Source organism: Amphiura filiformis, chromosome 4 (genome assembly GCF_039555335.1).
Source record: "Amphiura filiformis chromosome 4, Afil_fr2py, whole genome shotgun sequence".
Classification (NCBI taxonomy): domain Eukaryota; kingdom Metazoa; phylum Echinodermata; class Ophiuroidea; order Amphilepidida; family Amphiuridae; genus Amphiura; species Amphiura filiformis.
In genome coordinates, this window is record NC_092631.1 from 46,938,560 (window position 1) to 46,957,602 (window position 19,043).

The 19,043-nt window shown below is 42.3% G+C and overlaps 1 protein-coding gene across 3 annotated transcripts in view; it reads right to left on the minus strand.

Moving 5' to 3' along the window:
• Nucleotides 1-18,737, minus strand: part of LOC140150959 (uncharacterized) — a 49,714-nt gene extending 30,977 nt beyond the window's left edge. For 2 of the 3 annotated variants that reach the window (XM_072173119.1, XM_072173121.1), the window contains exons 1-2: nucleotides 18,191-18,737; nucleotides 11,531-11,792 (exon numbers count right to left, since the gene is read on the minus strand). In XM_072173119.1, the coding sequence (XP_072029220.1) occupies nucleotides 11,531-11,789 (259 nt within the window). In that variant the 5' untranslated portion in view covers nucleotides 11,790-11,792; nucleotides 18,191-18,737. Of the gene's footprint in view, nucleotides 1-11,530; nucleotides 11,793-14,859; nucleotides 14,946-18,190 lie in introns of those variants that run through there. The other variant, XM_072173120.1, reaches the window with a different exon arrangement.
• Between the last annotated feature and the right edge of the window lie 306 nt (nucleotides 18,738-19,043).

The following is a 19,043-nucleotide window of genomic DNA, read 5'->3' on the forward strand; positions in this document are numbered from 1 at the left end:
TCAGGGATCATTTTCCCCGAGTTACAGCCCAATCGAAGCAACTTGTAATTTGACCTGACCTTTGACCTCACATGACCTTTGTGGTTTTATACTCCCAAAGTGTCAGGGATCATGTTCCCCGACTTACAGCTTAATTGGAGCAACTTCAAATTTGACCTGACCTTTGACCTCACTTGACCTTTGTGGTTTTATACTCTCAAAGTGTCAGGGATCATTTTCCCCGACTTACAGCCTAATTGGAGCAACTTCAAAATTGACCTGACCTTTGACCTCACTTGACCTTTGTGGTTTTATACTCCCAAAGTGTCAGGGATCATTTTCCCGACTTACAGCCTCATTGGAGCAACTTCAAATTTGACCTGACCTTTGACCTCACATGACCTTTGGGGTTTTATACTCCCAAAGTGTCAGGGATCATTTTCCCGACTTACAGCCTCATTGGAGCAACTTCAAATTTGACCTGACCTTTGACCTCACATGACCTTTGTGGTTTTATACTCCCAAAGTGTCAGGGATCATTTTCCCAGTTACAGCCCAATCGGAGCAACTTGTAATTTGACCTGACCTTTGACCTCACATGACCTTTGCGGTTTCATACTCCCCAAGTGTCAGGGATCATTTTCCCGAAAGTTACAGCCCAATCGGAGCAACTTTAAATTTGACCTGACCTTTGACCTCACATGACCTTTGTGGTTTAATGCGGTCATATTTCAACATTTTACTTACCCCTCACCCCCTTATTCACCATTATTGCGTCATCTGTAGAAACTATATAGTGGGATTATTGATTTTCATAAATGCATCATGGGAAGGCGTGATGCAGTTTTACCCAAGATATCACCCCACACACACCCCCACACCCTATAGCCATCAGTGGAAATGATGTAGCTGTTTATATCTAGCATACAGGCATCACATCACAAGTTACACTCAAGATATGTAACAAAATTGGCATCTGAACATACCTCAGTTTGTTTTCAGGTGAATCGCCCACTTGGGGTTTCATACACCCTAACTGGGCTGTTCAGTTGAAATTCATACAACCTCTCCGGAAGACATTATCTTAATCTCCCACACAGGGCGTGTGAATTTGAATGGGCCTACCTCAATGGGTGACTCCGTTTGTAATATTCACTCCCTGTGTGGACGATTCCAGTCATGTCTTGCATGAAGGGTGTATGGATTGCAGTTGGAATAGCCAAAATTTACACGTTTTGATGTATGGATTGCAGCTGCAATAGCCAGGCAGCGACTGGTATGATAGAGCCGGCAACTTGTGAAACCGCCCGGCCGTATGACATTTTCCACACGGTTGACGATGGAAATTTACTGAATTTAGAGAATGCACGGCACTCACCACCTAGCACTAGAGCGAATCCAGACGAAATTTTACACGCTTTTGAAGCACAGACAGCAGAACCATTGCCTGTGGTTATCTCTTGTTTATCAAAACACTAGACTAGATGTCTCCATGTTTTGCCCCTAATTATAATGGGGGTGCGGCACATATGAGGCAAAATGACCATTTTGACCCCTGTGACCCCCTGGATGACCTCCGATATTAAAACTTTTAAGACTTTTGTAGCCACTTACCCAATACGGCTTGTTATGCGTTTGGTCCACATCCGATCACGGATGTAGCACTAGTAGTCAATTGTGAGAAAGAAAGAAAGAAAGAACTAGAGCAACTGTGCCCTTTGCAAGGGCACGAGGTAAGTTAGGCGTATGACTGTGATGACATCATCACGCAGCAATACTGTGCAACGTTAAATTTGACCCGACCTCTGTCTTCGGTTCACCTTTTCGGTTTCATATTCTAAGCAACGTTAAATTTGACCTCGGATGACCTTTTCGGTTTTACACTCCCCAAGTGTTAGGGATCATTTGCCGCAAGTTGCAACCTGATCGGAGCAACTTTAAATAAAACCTGACCTTTGACCTCACATGACCTTTGTGGTTTTATACTCCCAAGTGTCAGGGATCATTTTCTCCAAGTTACAGCCTGATCGGAGCAACTTCAAATTTGACCTGACCTTTGACCTCACATGACCTTTGCGGTTTCATACTCCTCAATTGTCAGGGATCATTTTCCCCCACTTACAGCCTAATTGGAGCAACTTCAAATTTGACCTGACCTTTGACCTCACATGACCTTTGTGGTTTCATACTCCCCAAGTGTCAGGGATCATTTCCCCCGACTTACAGCCCAATTGGAGCAACTTCCAATTTGACCTGACCTTTGACCTCACATGACCTTTGTGGTTTCATACTCCCCAAGTGTCAGGGATCATCTTCCCCGACTTACAGCCTAATTGGAGCAACTTCAAATTTGACCTGACCTTTGACCTCACATGACCTTTGCGGTTTCATACTCCCCAAGTGTCGGGGATCATTTCCCCCGACTTACAGCCCAATTGGACCAACTTTAAATTTGACCTGACCTTTGACCTCACATGACCTTTGTGGTTTTATACTCCTAAAGTGTCAGGGATCATTACCCCGACTTACAGCCTAATTTGAGCAACTTCAAATTTGACCTGACCTTTGACCTCACTTGACCTTTGTGGTTTTATACTCCCCAAGTGTCAGGGATCATTTTCCCCGAGTTACAGCCCAATCGGAGCAACTTGTAATTTGACCTGACCTTTGACCTCACATGACCTTTGCAGTTTCATACTCCCCAAGTGTCAGGGATCATTTCTAAACTAATTCCAATCAGCCGTCTACACTCATGTACTGTCATGCTTCGTAGTGACGACTGATTATCTTACAGCCCAAATCATGACGGACTTCTGAAAACTATTCAATGCGACTTTGGTTATGCGCCGAAGCGCGATTGACTAGCGGGCGCCCGTGTACAGCGCCGCTGTACCGCGCCGCTGTGACAAGATCGCTCAGAACTTCTAAAACAACAAACTCGGTCAAAAGGTCAATTTGGACACAACTGCGCACGCTCTATGCCACAGGAAACCTGTTGCAAAATCCGTCACTTTTTTTCCATGTAGTTTTCTCAGTCGTCAATCCAGACGGTTGACGACTGAGGGCAGCAGTCTAGATCATTTCCCCCGACTTACAGCCCAATTGGAGCAACTTTAAATTTTACCTGACCTTTGACCTCACATGACCTTTGTGGTTTTATACTCCCCAAGTGTCAGGGATCATTTTCCCCAAGTTACAGCCTGATCGGAGCAACTTCAAATTTGACCTGACCTTTGACCTCACATGACCTTTGCGGTTTCATACTCCCCAAGAGTCAAGGATCATTTTCCCCAAGTTACAGCCCAATCGGAGCAACTTGTAATTTGACCTGACCTTTGACCTCACATGACCTTTGCAGTTTAATGCGGTCATATTTCAACATTTTACTTACTCACCCGACCCCCCCCCCCATTATTCACCATTATTGCGTAATCTGTATAAACTATATAGTGGGATTATTGATTTTCATAAATGCATCATGGGAAGGCGTGATGCAGTTTTAGCCAAGATATCACCCCCCCCCCCACACACACACACACACACACACCCCTATAGCCACCAGTGGAAATGATGCAGCTGTTTATATCTAGCATACAGGCATCACATCACAAGTCACACTCAAGATATGTAACAAAATTGGCATCTGAACATTCCTCAGTTTGTTTCGTGTGAATCACCCACTTGCGGTTTCATACGCCCCAACTGGGCTGTTCCAGTTGAAATTCATACAACCTCTCCGGAAGACATTATCTTAATCTCCCACACAGGGAGTGTGAATTTCGAATGGGCCTACCTCAATGGGTGACTCCGTTTGTAATATTCACTCCCTGTGTGCACGATTCAAGTCATGTCTTGCATGAAGGGTGTATGGATTGCAGTTGGAATAGCCTACTAGACGAAAATTTACACATTTTGATGTATTGATTGCAGTTGCAATAGCCAGGCGGCGAGTGGCATGATAGAGCCGGCAACTTGTGAAACCGCCTCGCCGTATGACATTTTCCACACGGTTGACGATGGAAATTTACTGAATTTAGAGAATGCACGGCATTCACCACCTGGCAGTAGACCAATCCTGACGAAACTTAACACGTTTTGAAGCACAGACAGCAGAACCATTGTCTGTGGTTATCTCTTGTTATCAAAACACTAGACTAGATGTCTCCATGTTTTGCCCCTAATTATAATGGGGGTGGGGCACATATGAGACAAAAATGGCAATTTTTGACCCCTGTGACCCCTGGATGACCTCCGATATTAAAACATTTTAAGACTTTTGTAGCCACCTACCCAATACGGCTTGGCTATGCGTTTGGTCGAAATCCGATCACGGATGTAGCACTAGTAGTAAATTGTGAGAAAGAAAGAAACAAACAGCAAGAAAAAAATAAGTTAGGCTGCACGCCTAACTTAAAGAAAGAAACAAACAAACAGCAAGAAAAAAATAAGTTAGGCTGCACGCCTAACTTAAGAACTAGAGCTACTGTGGCTCACGAGCCACGAATGTCAGGCGGTGATTGATTCTGATTAGCATCGTTTGACCTTATACCTCGGGTAAACTCATGCTATTCGCTACTTGCACGGTTCCGCCATTATGCACTATGTGCGGGGAGAGCCTCGAACTGGCAGCATACATGAAAGGCAGAATTATGTAACCTTACACAGAACGTTATGACTAGTTCAATTCCCATTCATGTATGCTGCCAGTTCGAGGCTCTCCCACATAGTGCATAATGGCGGAACTGCAAGTAGCTTAATACTCCCAAGTGTCAAGGATCATTTTCTGCAAGTTACAGCTCGATTGGAGCAACTTTAAATTTGACCTGACCTTTGAGCTCGGATGACCCTTGCAGTTTTATACTCCTGAGGTATTAGGGATTGTGTTCCCGGAGTTACAGGCTGATCGGAGTAACTTTAAATTTGACCTGACCTTTAACCTTTGATGACTTTGCGGTTTTATACTCCTGAAATGTCGGGGATCATTTGTCCTGATTTGACCTCAGATGACCTTTATGGATTTATACTCCTCCAGTGTCAGGGATTGTTTTCCCTGAGTCACAGGCTGTTTGGAGCAACTTAATATTTGACCTGACCTTTGACCTCGGATGACCTTTGCGGTTTTACACTCCTTAAGTGTCAAGGATCATTTTTCCTGAGTTGCAGCTCAATCGGAGAAACTTAAAATTTGACCTGACCTTTGACCTCAGATGACCTTTATGGATTTATAGTGTCAGGGATTGTTTTCCCTGAGTTACAGGCCAATTGGAGCAACTTTAAATTTGACCTGACCTTTGACCTTGGTTGACCTTTGCAATTTCATATTGTCAGTGATCATTTTCTCGGAGTTACACTCCCATCGGATTAACTTTGAATTTGACCTGACTCCCCCTCCTCCCCTACCCACGCTGCCCTCCCGCACTTTCCCATATAACCAAGCAAAAGTGCATTCCTAACACAGTTCCGCGTGCCTATTACTTGGTCCATGTAGCAAATAGCCCCCCCAAAAAAAAAAAAAAAAAGAAAGAAACTCTTATATGAGATCCACTGTCAGCTATCTTCCCAAAACCACACCACTGCCCCTACACTAGACAATCTCTGACATGTTCAGTTTGGTCTAGTTTGGTGTGGTAAAGATTTAATATGTTGAGACTTTCAAAATATTTACTATGCTTCTCTTGTTATCAAAACAGCAGACAAGCTGTCTCCCTGCCAAATTGATGCCTCTAATGATAGCTGCTTCATTACATTTCACACAAATATTTTCACAAAATGGCCCCTATCAAGCCTTACATGAACTTTGACCCCTATCTGTAGTACAACTTATTTGAAGCTTGGGCCAGCGGTTCTTGCTGATCATGTTTGGTGGTCATAGCATGTCATTTAAAGGAGCAGTAGCATTTTTAAGATTTTCACAAAATGACCCCTAATAACCCTTATGTGACCTTTGACCCCTATCCGTGTAGAAGTTATATTAAGCTTGGGTCAGTGCTTCTTGTGGCCAAGTTTGGTCAAAATTGGTGCAAGCGTCTGGCACTAGTAGCAATTTTTGGTTCTACTAAAGAAGAAAGAAAGAAGAAGATTTGAGAGCTTCACAGTATATCAGGCGGATAAATCCGCCTGACATAAAGAACGTCACGGCTGTGTAATACTCCGTTGGTGAGCGACGGGCGATTAAACGAGGCCTACCGTATCTGATTGGCTAGAAATCGATCGCTTTGTCGCTCAGAGGTGTAGTACAAACTCAAAATGGTGACATGTATTCAATTTGATTGAATCGATATTCTATTATTGACGCAGATAAAGAAAGTTGATAAATGTACATTGTATTATAGATACAGCCCGGTGGGTTCAGTCTTCACTGACAATGTGTACGCATGATGGTTCCAATTAGGGGTACTTTTCAAGAAATGTCCGCGGAATTTTCGAGGACAAAATTGTTCGCGATTGTCCAAATTAGGGGTGTTTTGGAGCAAAATTGTCTTTGAAATGAAAAATAGGGTGTATTTCTAGGACTTTCGTCCGTGTTTTACCGCTACAGTTTTCGTTATTGTCCTCATTTCCCTGTGAAATAGGGGGAAAATTCAAAATCGTCCTTGAAATGGTAAAAATAGGGGTATTTATTTCGGAAAAATGTCCTTGATTCCTCGTGATAAGGGGGTGAAATGAAAATGCGTCCTCAAAATGATAAAAATAGGGGAGGTTTTTTGGGGCAAATTTTCCTTGATTTCGCGCAAAATAGGGGGTAAAATTGCTGCATATGTCCTCGATTCCCGTGAAATAGGGGTCATTTTCAAATCCTGGAACGGTCATACGTCCTACCTTTAAATACAAACTGAACCCACCGGGAGATACAGCACCTGGGTTTTACACGGGTTCCTTTGTATAATTCATTTCTCAAACAGTTGAAAATATCACAATTTTTACTTTGGATTTCAAAATCTTTACTTATAAAATGCAGTTAAAGATATCCGCAGCAAACAGCAAGGCCCCGCTAATTAGTGTATTGCTTTTCGAGTTTAGAAACAAAACCTGCGTTTTACCTGAAAACAAATCGTACACCATATGTGGCACTGATCATGCGCAAATCGTAGAATAGAAACTAAGCGGCAGGCTCTATGGCAGGGCTATGGTATCTCATATCATGTAAATGGTATGCTTAGCCTGAGTCGCTTTCGGCCTATCTCGAACAAAATCGCCATGCGTAGCTTTTGAAAAACGAGAGGATTCGCCGTACTATCACAGCAATTTTTGACACGAAGATATAGGGATGATGACAATTCAAAAAGCTGCTTAAAACTCACTTGTACAATTTTTAGTATTTTCATTTTGTCTTTACATTGACTTTTGTTTTCCACTGGCTGGTTATTGTTTGTTGTTGGTATTGTAGTTTTGTGCGTTTAGATCAATTTTTTGCATAAGCGCCTTAAATCACCTTTATGTATGTATGTATGTATGTATGACACAGTGTGGTGTGGTTTTGTTTGGCTTATAATTGGCGAAAATTATTCAGTTCCAGAGTTCGCAGGTTTTTGTCGCAAGTGGAAAAAAATGTGGTTTTCATCATCATCAGTCGGCTGCGGAGCAGGCGACTACAAGCTTTCTCCAACTAATGCGATCTTGGGCAAGCGAAACAATTTTGTTTGGCTGCAGCATCCTTCAGTATCTCCCAGGAGGTGCTGGACATACTGTAAGTACAGTGTGCTTGCGGCCGTCCGGTTCCTCTTCCCATGTGGTGGAATATAAAGCGCATATTCTTTCACAGGCTCGCCATCTTCAAGACGCAGTATATGGCCGAGAAATTTGAGTTGATGAATCTTGACTCTGGCAACCAGTGGAGTGGTGTTGGTCAGGTTGTAGATGGTTTCGTTTGGAATCCGATCCACACGCTTGATGTTTAACATGACTCTGTAGCAAGATGTTGCAAATGCATTGATCTTGTTTTCCATGTCCTTGGTAATTACCCATGACTCGCTTGGCAAAAACAGTTTTTGCCGGCAAAAATGGCAAAAACTAAAAAAGTGATTAATAGTTCAGTTTTTTCATCTCAAAACAAATTATTAAGTTACAAAAATAATTTCCTGAACGTAACAAGACCAGGTTTTGTAATTATACTTTCCCCCTCCCTGTGCTACCCTTGAGAGAAAAAGAAGAATAAAAAAGAGTGAAGAAGAGAAAGAGAAAGGAAAAAATTGCATGTAAATGAGTAGGTCCATGCTTAAAAGGTTGGGCTTTGATTAAATCCCATTCAAAAATGTATAAAATTAATATGTTCGAATAATAACAAATAGTGTAAAAATAGTACACCACAATAACTTCAATTGAGCTTTCAATAAAAAAAATCCAACTTCCTCTCAGATGCCCCTGCGTTGCGCTATAATAGGAACCTGCTGATATGCCTGCCAGTAGCGTGCGCAAAGGCAGGGCTACGAAATCACCGGTATCGTGGTACCGGCGTTCCCAGAAAAAAATTCATAATGTTTTTAATATCATAATCATTTAATACCATTTTCCTTCAGATCTTGTAAAATATATTTCTGCAAACTTTGAGAGCTTTTGAGGATAGCTCATAGCTGATCAATAAAATTGAACGCGAGGAATATTTGTAAACAAAATATGAAAATAAAAAGATGCCTTTTAATTTGTTGATTTTAAATTTTGTATGGCTCGATCCACTCATAGACTCTGAAGAAATGATCCACTGTAGTCTCTAACGCTGCTGCGTCAACAAGAGCTCCAGGCCAGACGACACCGCTGGGATCCCAGAAAGTACAATGTAAATGCGGTAGAGTAAACTGTAATCTTGTTTTTCAAGGATTCATACCACTAAATCGGCTATATAGTCTCAACTTTGCATAAAAATTGTGCAAAATCAGTACAATATTAGAACTTGTGAATGTGATCTCTACAAATTTGAAATGAAAACACAACAATTTGAGTGATATTTACGATTATGTGCGCATGAACAGACGAGGTCAAAACATGGTTAGCAGAGCGGATGCCACCACGAGAAATGCTGGCCTTTTTATATGGCGCTAATTTTCTCAAAAGGTAGACCTAAATTCCGTAAATAAATTCATCAGGATTATCCATAATTTATAATTTGCAAATGTTCTTGTGTACAAATCCAAAAGTATTTCCGTATAAAGATCTTAAACATACCTCAATGACGTTTCGCACAACACCGTATAGTACTTTCTCAAATGGACTGATTTTTTTATCATATTTGAATTTTCAGATGTTTGGTATAAATTTTTGCAACCTGCTTGCGCTTGTAATTCAGTAGTTTCAGTACAACGGCCGGCCCTGCCTGGATCCCGCTGGGGCTTCGCCCTGGACCCCACCCATTCTTACTCGCGCTCCGAATCCGCGATGGCAGAAAATATTCCAAACAGCACTTCACGTTCCCAGAAAGGGAATTATTTTCCGCTGCCCTGCGCAAAGGGGAGCAGGGGGCCATGGCCCCCCACTTTTGTTGGTCATTCGGGGGATTCGGGGGAAAATTGTTAAAAACATCAAAATTTGCTCCTAAGGCCAAAAAAAAAGTTGTTTGCTTGCCCTCGTCCGACCGACCGTCTCGGCAGTCCCTTAACGTAGATCTTTTTTTTTTGAAAAAAGTTTCTTTTTTTTTTATTTTCCCAAAAATGGCATGTATTTTTCGTCTGAAAAAATGATGATTTAAAAGAAACGTTGTAAAATACCATATATCCTGCATGTTAACGTGTCCGGCTGTACCTAACTGTCTGGTTCCGCAATTTCGTATACCACCTCAGTGTCTAAGCTCTAATACAATTTGCTATCCACCTGCACATTTCGGACGGCGCATCTAGGGATGAGTTTATTTACAGGCAAAATATAACCGTGCATATCGTGCAAGAATGGATACAATATAGCAGATGTTAAAATATGGTAAAAGTACTTTCCACCACTTTCAATGTGTTGCGCACGCCACTGACGCCTGCAACGTCCAACCTAGGAGAATCCTTATCAAGTCTAAAATACCCCTAACAAATTTCTGGCCATATGACCATCCCAGCCCTCGAATTAAGCATCTGAAGGGGCATGGCAACTTTTTTAGGGCAAGTTGATTATTGCCTTGGATTTTCACTGAAAAGGCAAGGCAGCACAGCAGTTTGTAATATTTCAAAAGGGCATCATGGTAACTGTTGAAAATTTGAGAAAGGCACCAAGGCAAAGTGAACAAAACACACGCAAACAGTCTGTAGATGATTTTATAATGAAGGGGCAGGGCTGGGGCACCGACGGCAACTTCATTAGAGGGCACGGTAATTGACTGCCTTGAGTGAAGGACATATTTTGAGGGCATTACGGCAGTGGGGATGGACACCCACGGCAAAATGCCATGGGTGCCGTGGGTTAATTCGAGGGCTGGACCCTCCTGTACAGTTTACCTCTTATTCAATGCCATACTCCGTACATTTTGAGCTCGCAACACTCCCAATTCCAGAAACATACAGAACTATATTTTTAGAATTAAAATGCCAAATGACACATATCTAAAATCTTAATACTTATAATATAACTCTTGGGTTATAACTTAAAAGTTAGTACTAATTAGAAATAAAAATTTAATTTTATTACTAAAGTTTGCAAATTTGGGGGAAATTGGCCAAATAAATACAATTTTTCTTACAAAATTCCTGGAACAAGTCTAAGGACTCAAAATCTTGACTTTTTAATTATATTAATTTTGATAACTGGTTACAAAAGATATTAAAGAATGTGTTTTACAAAAAAATTAAACCGTATAACCTACAATTAATATTTGTACACATTTTGGGGCTTGATTGTCAGTGTCAGAGCATACAAAAACCACCCTAAAACACATGTTTTTGGCCCTTATTTCCAAAATCGACCAAATATTAAAATTTTAATGACTTGCATTGCCTGTTAGAACTAACTTAAGGGGGCACTACACCCCTCAAGACAAGCGGTTCAGTATATACGATAGGAAATGAGGTACATCCTAGCGGTACCTCATTTCTTATCATAAATAACGAACCGCTTGTCTTGGGTCACTGAAATTCCTGTGTAGTAATTGGATTCCTTGCCCCTATAATATACATAAATTTTGTTACTAGTGTGTTATTAGTTTTTAAGAAAAGTGCAAAAATAGTCACAAATTTATCGAAGGGTGTAGTACCCCCTTAAAGGATTAGGATTTAATAGCTACATGAACGGAAGGTTGCGGGTTCGAGCCCCACCACGGCCAGTGTGTTGCGTCCTTGAGCAAGATAGCTTAATTCCCAATTGCTTCACTCCACCCAGGTGTAAAATGGGGAGCTGCTGGGGGTAATCACAATCCAAGTCGCTGAGAGTACCTGCGCATCAGTTGCGGACTTGGTGAAGCGGAAATGATTCTGATATATCCTTATGGCAGCGGAATAATTGTTGAAGTGTGCTGATAATTAGGCCATGCCTAGCTGAAGCGCACGTTAAATCAAACAACATTTATTTTATTTATTTATTTAAATTTGGCAAAACAGGATAATACTTTTAGTGCTGTATTTTGCAGGAGTAACCCTTGCATTACCTGTTTGTTGTTCTCCTGAATTCCCCATATCCACCAGTTGCTTGTTAAAGGTCTTCCTCTTCTTAATTTCTTTCTTCAGCACTGGCGGCATTCTTTTATGAGGAACAAGTTCTGGATAAAATACATGTGGCTTTTCAGTGACAGCTTTGCTGAGGGTGAACCGTAGACTGTGTTCAACATACTTATGCCTGGCAAACTGCTCCATCACAGTGAAAGTTTCCTGACACTGGCCACAAGTGTGTGTGTCATGATCATCCATTACCTGCAAGGGAGAAAAAAAAACGTTTGAAATTAGCTTTACTGAGATAAATGCGCGTGAAGCGCGTGGCAATTTGTCATTTTAATACTTAATGGACCAAAGTGGGGTTATTTTTGGGCCCGAAATAGACCGTAAATGTAAATCGTAAATTTTGTCAGAATATTTCTGTCGATTGAGCAGGAGAGGGGGCTTACTTTCCACCCTGGCCCATGCAGTGCCGGATTTACCGTTTTGGAGGCCCTGAGCCAGGCCAAAATTTGGAGATACCAATCTCACCGTGAGAGAGACATGTGCACTCAAGTAGCCAAGTTTTGATTTGCATATATAGGGGGGCATACTAAAAGATCGGCAGCGGCGGAGACAAGCACATTTTGTTCGATTTTACCAAGACATTTGCTTGTATGGCAAGCACGCTAATTATTTTTATAATTTAGACAATTTAGGCCTAAATAAAGGTGAATTTTGCTATGTAAAAAGCCAGTACGCCCACACCGTGTAAAATTTTGCAAGTTTACTATATTTTGGTCCAAAACATGGTGTTTTGGGACTAAAAAGAAACATGAACATGCAGGGGCTATTTTAACGTGCCTCCTGGCACGTTTGTGCAGTGAGATTAAAATTCCGTGCAGTGAGAATTAAAAATCTGTGTTTAAAATATTTCGATGCAATTCGACAAACTCAATAGGGATGCTTTAAATATAGCACCTACCGTACCGTAATGGTCACTTTCAGGTAAAGTTTCAAAATTTTCACGCTGCGCGCACTTAACACTTCATCACCTCTTTCCTTATGTTTCTCGAAAACTCCCCATTTTCAAAGGGCCTTATGCATATACGCATAGTTTGCATGCCGCTACTTAGTATCTTCAACTCCCCCACGCTTTGCTCACAATCTAAACAAGGTCTGGTAGCTTTCCATTTGCTAACGTGCGTGCTATATGGGGTAGGGTACGGCAACGCTTGGAGATCGCAACAAAAAGACACAGGCCTAGATACCGGGGGGGGGGGGTGATCCACCATTTTTTTATATATATATGGGAGATGGTCCATGCAATCATCCTCCCCTCATGCTGACGCTCGTATGTGAGTTTCTGCGCCAAGTTTTGCGCTCTTCCAGCATATTTTTTCCCTTTTGCATCATAGGCCTACTTTACCATTTTTGCTTTAAGAATATGGCAAAACAACTATGCCAAAGGTGCTTGATTCACTATATTTCAAGAAATTTCACCAACCCCTTTCCCCACATGTGTCAAAAAGAAATCTACACCCCTGCAAAAAAAACGTTGGTAATCAGAGTTTATAGTTTCATCCTTTCTAAATTATATAAATCATCAATATGAGTGATGGGGAAGCTCTACAGTCTACGATGCCTTGAAAAGGCCTAAATGTAAAAACTCGTGAGCTTGGGGCTCTACCCCCTGGGCCCCCGCCAGGGGCTTTGACACACGACTCCACCAGGGAATATAAGGACCCACCCCAACCCGTTTGAGCTCGCAACATTGATAACCTGCCAATAAAAAATAGTCCTATAATCCCTACAAGCATGGCAAGTGAGCAAAGTGTTGGACTGCAGAAATTTCCCCCCTAAAATCATTTTGTTGGGCCTTCGGCCAAGTTGCTATTTTTTAATTCAATGTTAGGGTGAATTTTTTGTGAAAGTGGAAGAGTATTTTATACTCATTTCGTGGGTGCTTTTCTGTTTTCAAAAAGTAACAAAATAAGAGCAAACAAGAGTGTTTTGCAGGTTTGTTTGTAGATTATAACTCAAGAGTGTCAAGTGTCCAATCCGGTAACTAATACGGTCAGAAATGAGTCGCCTAAATGAGTGATGTTTTAAAAATCTCCAAATCTCGAAGGAGGAAACTTCCCTCCAACCAGGGGCGTAGACAGGTTTTATTTTTGGAGGCTGATTTTGAAAAATGGGACCTTTTCTTAAATTTTGGACTTGTTTGAACAAGAAAATATAAAAAACCTAGATCACTACACTCGCAAATGGGCAAATTTGGATCTTGCTTGACCGAAAAAGCATAAAAACATGGTTTTTTTTCGGTCGCTACGCTCGCAAAGTGGACATTTTGGCCTTCGGTGATTTTTTTGTTTTTTTGGAGGCGGGCTATCCCTGCCTACACCCCTGCCTCCAACACCCCCTCCCTGCAAGCTTGTTGCCGCTGGTTGATCACCAAGACTTTACATCGCCAACGCCCAACGTGCAGTGACTTTTTTCATCTAAAAATAGCCCCTGTGTACGACTGTACGTGGCAATTTTTAGGGCCCAGTGCACATCTGGCCCAAATGGTAAATCCGGCCCTAGTTCCATGGCTAATCTCCATTTCTGCTGATGAGCGGGCATGGTGCGGAGGGATGATGGGATGCCCACATATTTTGTCACTTACAAAATCATTAGTTCTTTGTCCACATCACCTTAACACGCCTGTCAACATCATTGTAGGCCCACAATATACCGGCCCAATAGGGCATATATTACGATACAAACTTATTGTGTTATCCCATTTCTTTCACATGTTGTGAGACTGAGCTGAGAGACACATACTACTACTAAAGTTTTTTTTTTTTTAAACTTCCGTGGTCGTGCCTGTGCGTATCGCGTACACGAGCGTAAATGCAAAAGCAATATAACAATCACGCTGATTGGCTGATCAACACACTTGACAACAAGCCGGCTGACCCATTGGTCTTCGGCGCGGCGCGTAGTAGGTGACCTACGCGATCGCAATTCACCAGCGCGTACCCGGACCACGGAAGTATTGTGGAAGTACAGTGTTATAACCCTAACCCTAACCCGCCCATATTAAGGCAGCTATTACATGTAAAAATAAAAAACCTAAAGTAAAGGAATGCCGATTTCTCGATCAAGATATTATTTCATCATTCATTTTAATTCTTTTAATAGTTATTGCATTTTAAAATGCACCCTTTCCGAATTTTGCACCCATCATCATCGTGATCATAATGATAAACCCACAATTCGCACATAGACACGTGACTTTATTGGCTTTTCCTCAATAGTTTTCCATGTGATCCCAATCACTGAGTCAATTCTATTCACTTACTATGAATATTTACGCTCTTTTGTGCACAGAAAAAGATTGTTTTCTTCCGAAACGATCGCACGAAATATTTACAGCCCGTGGTCTTCGCTGCTTTGCGCAACTCGTGCAGCGTGTCTTCCAGTGGTGGCGGGAATTTCAGATAAATTTATTGTCCATTCAGGGGCTGTGCAATGATTATGAGCCCTGGGGAGGGTAAATATGGGGGAGGGTAAAATTGGGGGGGGAAGAAATTTTGGCGAGCCGAAAGGGGGGCAAGCAATTTTGGCCAGCCGAGGGGCAAGCGATTTTTGGCACACATTGGGGCGCAGGGGCGTAGCCAGCTTTCTTGGTCAGGGGGGGCAAAATAAAATTTTGGGGGCACAGACGAAAAAAATTGCAGTTGCATCATACAATACATAGAGACTGTATGTCTTCGAGCTTCCCGAAAAGGGCCTTATTGAGATAATGTGCGCACGTAGCGCGAAAAAAATGGTATTTTACACTATTTTCGCCCATTATCCGGCTAAAAAAGGGGCTTTATTGTTACAATTTGCGCGCGTAGCGCGGAAAATTTTTGTATTTTACACTATTTTGGCCCTGAATTTTGCTAGAAAAGGGCTCCTTGCCCTTTTCTTTTCCTTTGCCCTCCTGATTTTCTCTCTCATTTTTTGTCAGAGGGGCACTTTTTCTTTCATTTTTTGTCAGGGGGGGGCACTCTGCCCCACCTGCCCCCCCGCTGGCTACGCTACTGTTGGGGCGCCTTTTTAATAAAACACTCTAAAAAGGCTTAGGAAAACAGTACGAAAACGCTTCAATATGCAAATTTTCCAGCTCGCTGCGCTCGCAACATAGGCCTATAATTATCTAGACCATAAGCCAAGGTTTGAAAATTGGGATCCTGAAATTTGGCATGTGTAAGGGGGGGCAAACATTTTTGGCAGGCCAAGAGGGGGGGCAAGCGATATTTGGCAGGCAGAGAGGGGGGGCAAGCGATTTTGGCGGGCCGTTCGGAAAATTTATTCCCCTCCCCGGGGGTCATAATTATTGCACAGCCCCTCAGTGATTTGCTCGTCCCCGGAGTCTATGATCCCCGGGGGGAGGTACTCCCTATCTGAAATGGCAGGGATGTGCCTCGGCCATGTTAAAAGTAGGGGGCATTCAGGTCAAATGTACAATTACAAAAATATAGGGTCATTCAGTACACAACCTGAATAAAAATGGGGTCATTCGGAATGAAACTTTAAAAAAGGATGGTCATTGGGGTAACAAAAAGTAAAATGGAAGTCATACAGGATTGCCAAAAGAGTATCATTAGTACACATAAATAAGTGCCAAACTGCGTAAAAACAACTTGGCCACCTTGGAAATGTGAAAAATCTCATTATTTCTGGAGGAGAACACAAATACCACCTAAATTTGGGAATTAAAAGGGGGGTCATTGGGTAGGCCTATAGCAGGAAATAGAAAAAAGGGGCCATTGAGTACATGAATTTTTTAAAGGGGTCATTGGGTACCGGTAATAGGTAGGACCATAACACAAAAAAGGGGGTCATTGGGTACAAGCCGGTTTGAAAAAGGGGGTCTATCCCGAGGCACATGATGCCCCCTGGGCTATGATCGTAAAAATCATCAAATTCAAATTTTGGTACCGGTACCTTAGTCATTGTCATAAATGTGTTAAACATAGGCTAGTTTGCCAGTGGTTTAGCCGAAAGTCGTGTATTTTAAGACAAAACCAGGGGCTGTGCAATAATTATGAGCCCTAGGGAGGGTAAAATGGGGGGGGCAAGACATTTTTTTGCCAGCCGAAAGGGGGGGCAAGACATTTTTGGCCAGCCGAGAGGTTGGGGGCTAAGACATTTTTGGCCGACTGGGGCGCCTACCAACAACAGCAAAAGGAAGATATGGAGGCGGGTGTGGAGGGCCATCACAGTTCGAGGACTCGACAATGGCAGTAGGCATTAACGACAAGAATTCGGCTTGAAATGTGGGGGGTGTTCAATCCGGTTGAAGTGTCAAAAAAAATGGCTAAAAAGAAAAAATGGGTAATTTTGCCAAAAGTTGGGGAGAAACGTCCTCCCTTTCCCTCCCCATCCCCCGGATTGACGCCCATGACATTAGGGGCTGTGCAATTATAAGCCCTGGGGAGGGTAAAATGGGGGGAGGGGCACGGACATTTTTGGCCAGCCGAAAGGGGGGCAAGACATTTTGGCCAGCCGAGAGGGTGGGGGCCAAGACATTTTTGGCACACTTTCATGGGGCGCCTTTTGCTCACAACATAGGCCTATATCTAGATAGACCATTTAAGGTTTGCAAATTGGGAAAAATTGGCATGTGCAGGGGGGGGGCAAAGATTTTTTGGCGGGCCGAGAGGGGGGAAGCGATTTTTGGCAGGCCGATCAGAACTTTTATCCCCCCCCCCCCGGGGGCTCATAATTATTGCAGAGCCCCTTAGGCATGCATTTTGAAGGAAATAAAAGCTACGGTAGGCCTACCCTGGGCACGACATTGTGCAATTTCAAGGACATGAAAACTGCCCTGGGGATATCACTGTTATATCCATTGCAAGGAGGTTAGAGATAGAAAGGAGAGAAGTAGATTACGTAATGCACCGGCGTGTCCAGGATCTTTTCCTGCGGGGGGCTCAGAGTCGCTTTCAGATTTATGCGGGGGGCTTCATGGCTAAAATCGCCAAAAAAAACCGGCTGATTTTACATGTTTTAAACAAAGTGCGGGGGGCTTCAGCAACCAAAGCACGCCCCCCCCGGACACGCCACTGTATGCTTTGTTAATCCTTTGATGCCGATTAGATTTTCCGGTAGGCTATATTCATAAAAAGTGGTACCATTGTTTCGAACAAAGGGGTTCCGCCATTAAATTAATCCGGCATCATAAACGCTTTACACAGCAGGCGAGTATCAATAAGTGACCATAAAATATCAAATGCCGATTACTAGTCCTTTATGCCAAAACATATTTCACAAAATCATACAAATAACACTTATTTCATTAATATGTTACACTGACAAAATTTTGGGCGTGGCACGTGGAATGCACTAAATGTTCGTGTAGACGAAATTAGTTTTTTATCACTTTCACACACTATTCCAACAAATATTTTGGACTCTACTAAATATATCATGTATACAGTCACATTTACCATCTAAACAAAACTTACTCAAATTTGGAAGTTAATACCAAAATGCCCTTTTTTTTTTGTTTTGTTTTGTTTTTTGGTTCCTAACCAAGTTTTTTTGTAAACATAAACAATACAAAGTACAATACAAGAACTTCAAGTACGACCTACTTACATTACAATGTCAAAGAAAAGTTTAAAACTATTTATACTCACGTTTTTATCGGAATATAAATTTCAGAGTTTCCATACTCCATCCTCAGCGGTGTGGTACGGTACTGTTAATGAATGACTGCAGCGATGCAGATGAGTGACCTTTACTTCTTGACAATGTCCTTTTTTTTTGGTCCTTTTTTTACTTTTTTGAGCTTGTCCATAATCCATTGTCCAGTCCATTGGACACCAATGTCCTTTCTTGTCCTTTTTTGACCTTTCTTGAGTTTTGTACGATGTGTTGCAAAAACTAAATCTTGATTCCAAGGCGAGTTACTTCCATCATTGACAAGGTAGTGGTTTAGGAGTCCCAACCCTTGATGACCAAACCGCTCAGTATTGTCCAGTCCGTTGGACACCACTGATGTCCTTTCTTGTCCTTTTTCGACCTTTCTTGAGTTTTGTACAATATGTCACTTGCAAAAACTAAATCTTGATTCCAAGGCGAATTACTTCCATCATTGTCAAGGTATTGGTCAAGGTGTCCCAACCCTTGATGACCAACACTGCTCAGTAGTCAGTGTCCAGTTCATAATGATCTTGGACACCACTAGACTCGCTTGCCAGTCATACGTCGTGCCTATTGTGCATCGGCATCACGATTGCCAGAACTAGCCCCGCGCGACTGATTCGCTGAAGGGCAGTACAATGTCTATTTCTCGAAGAAAATTTGAAGTTGCGACCACCCGACCATGGACAAATAATTGGTGCTATTAAGCTTAAAAGCTTTATAGCCCACCCCTAGTACAAGCTAGTACAGCTTTTAAGCCGCTAATGGACAGCTGAATGGACGCCCAGGTGACCCGACCTTTAACCAGACCTAAAGGATTCACAAAAAGTAACCCCCCTAAAATTA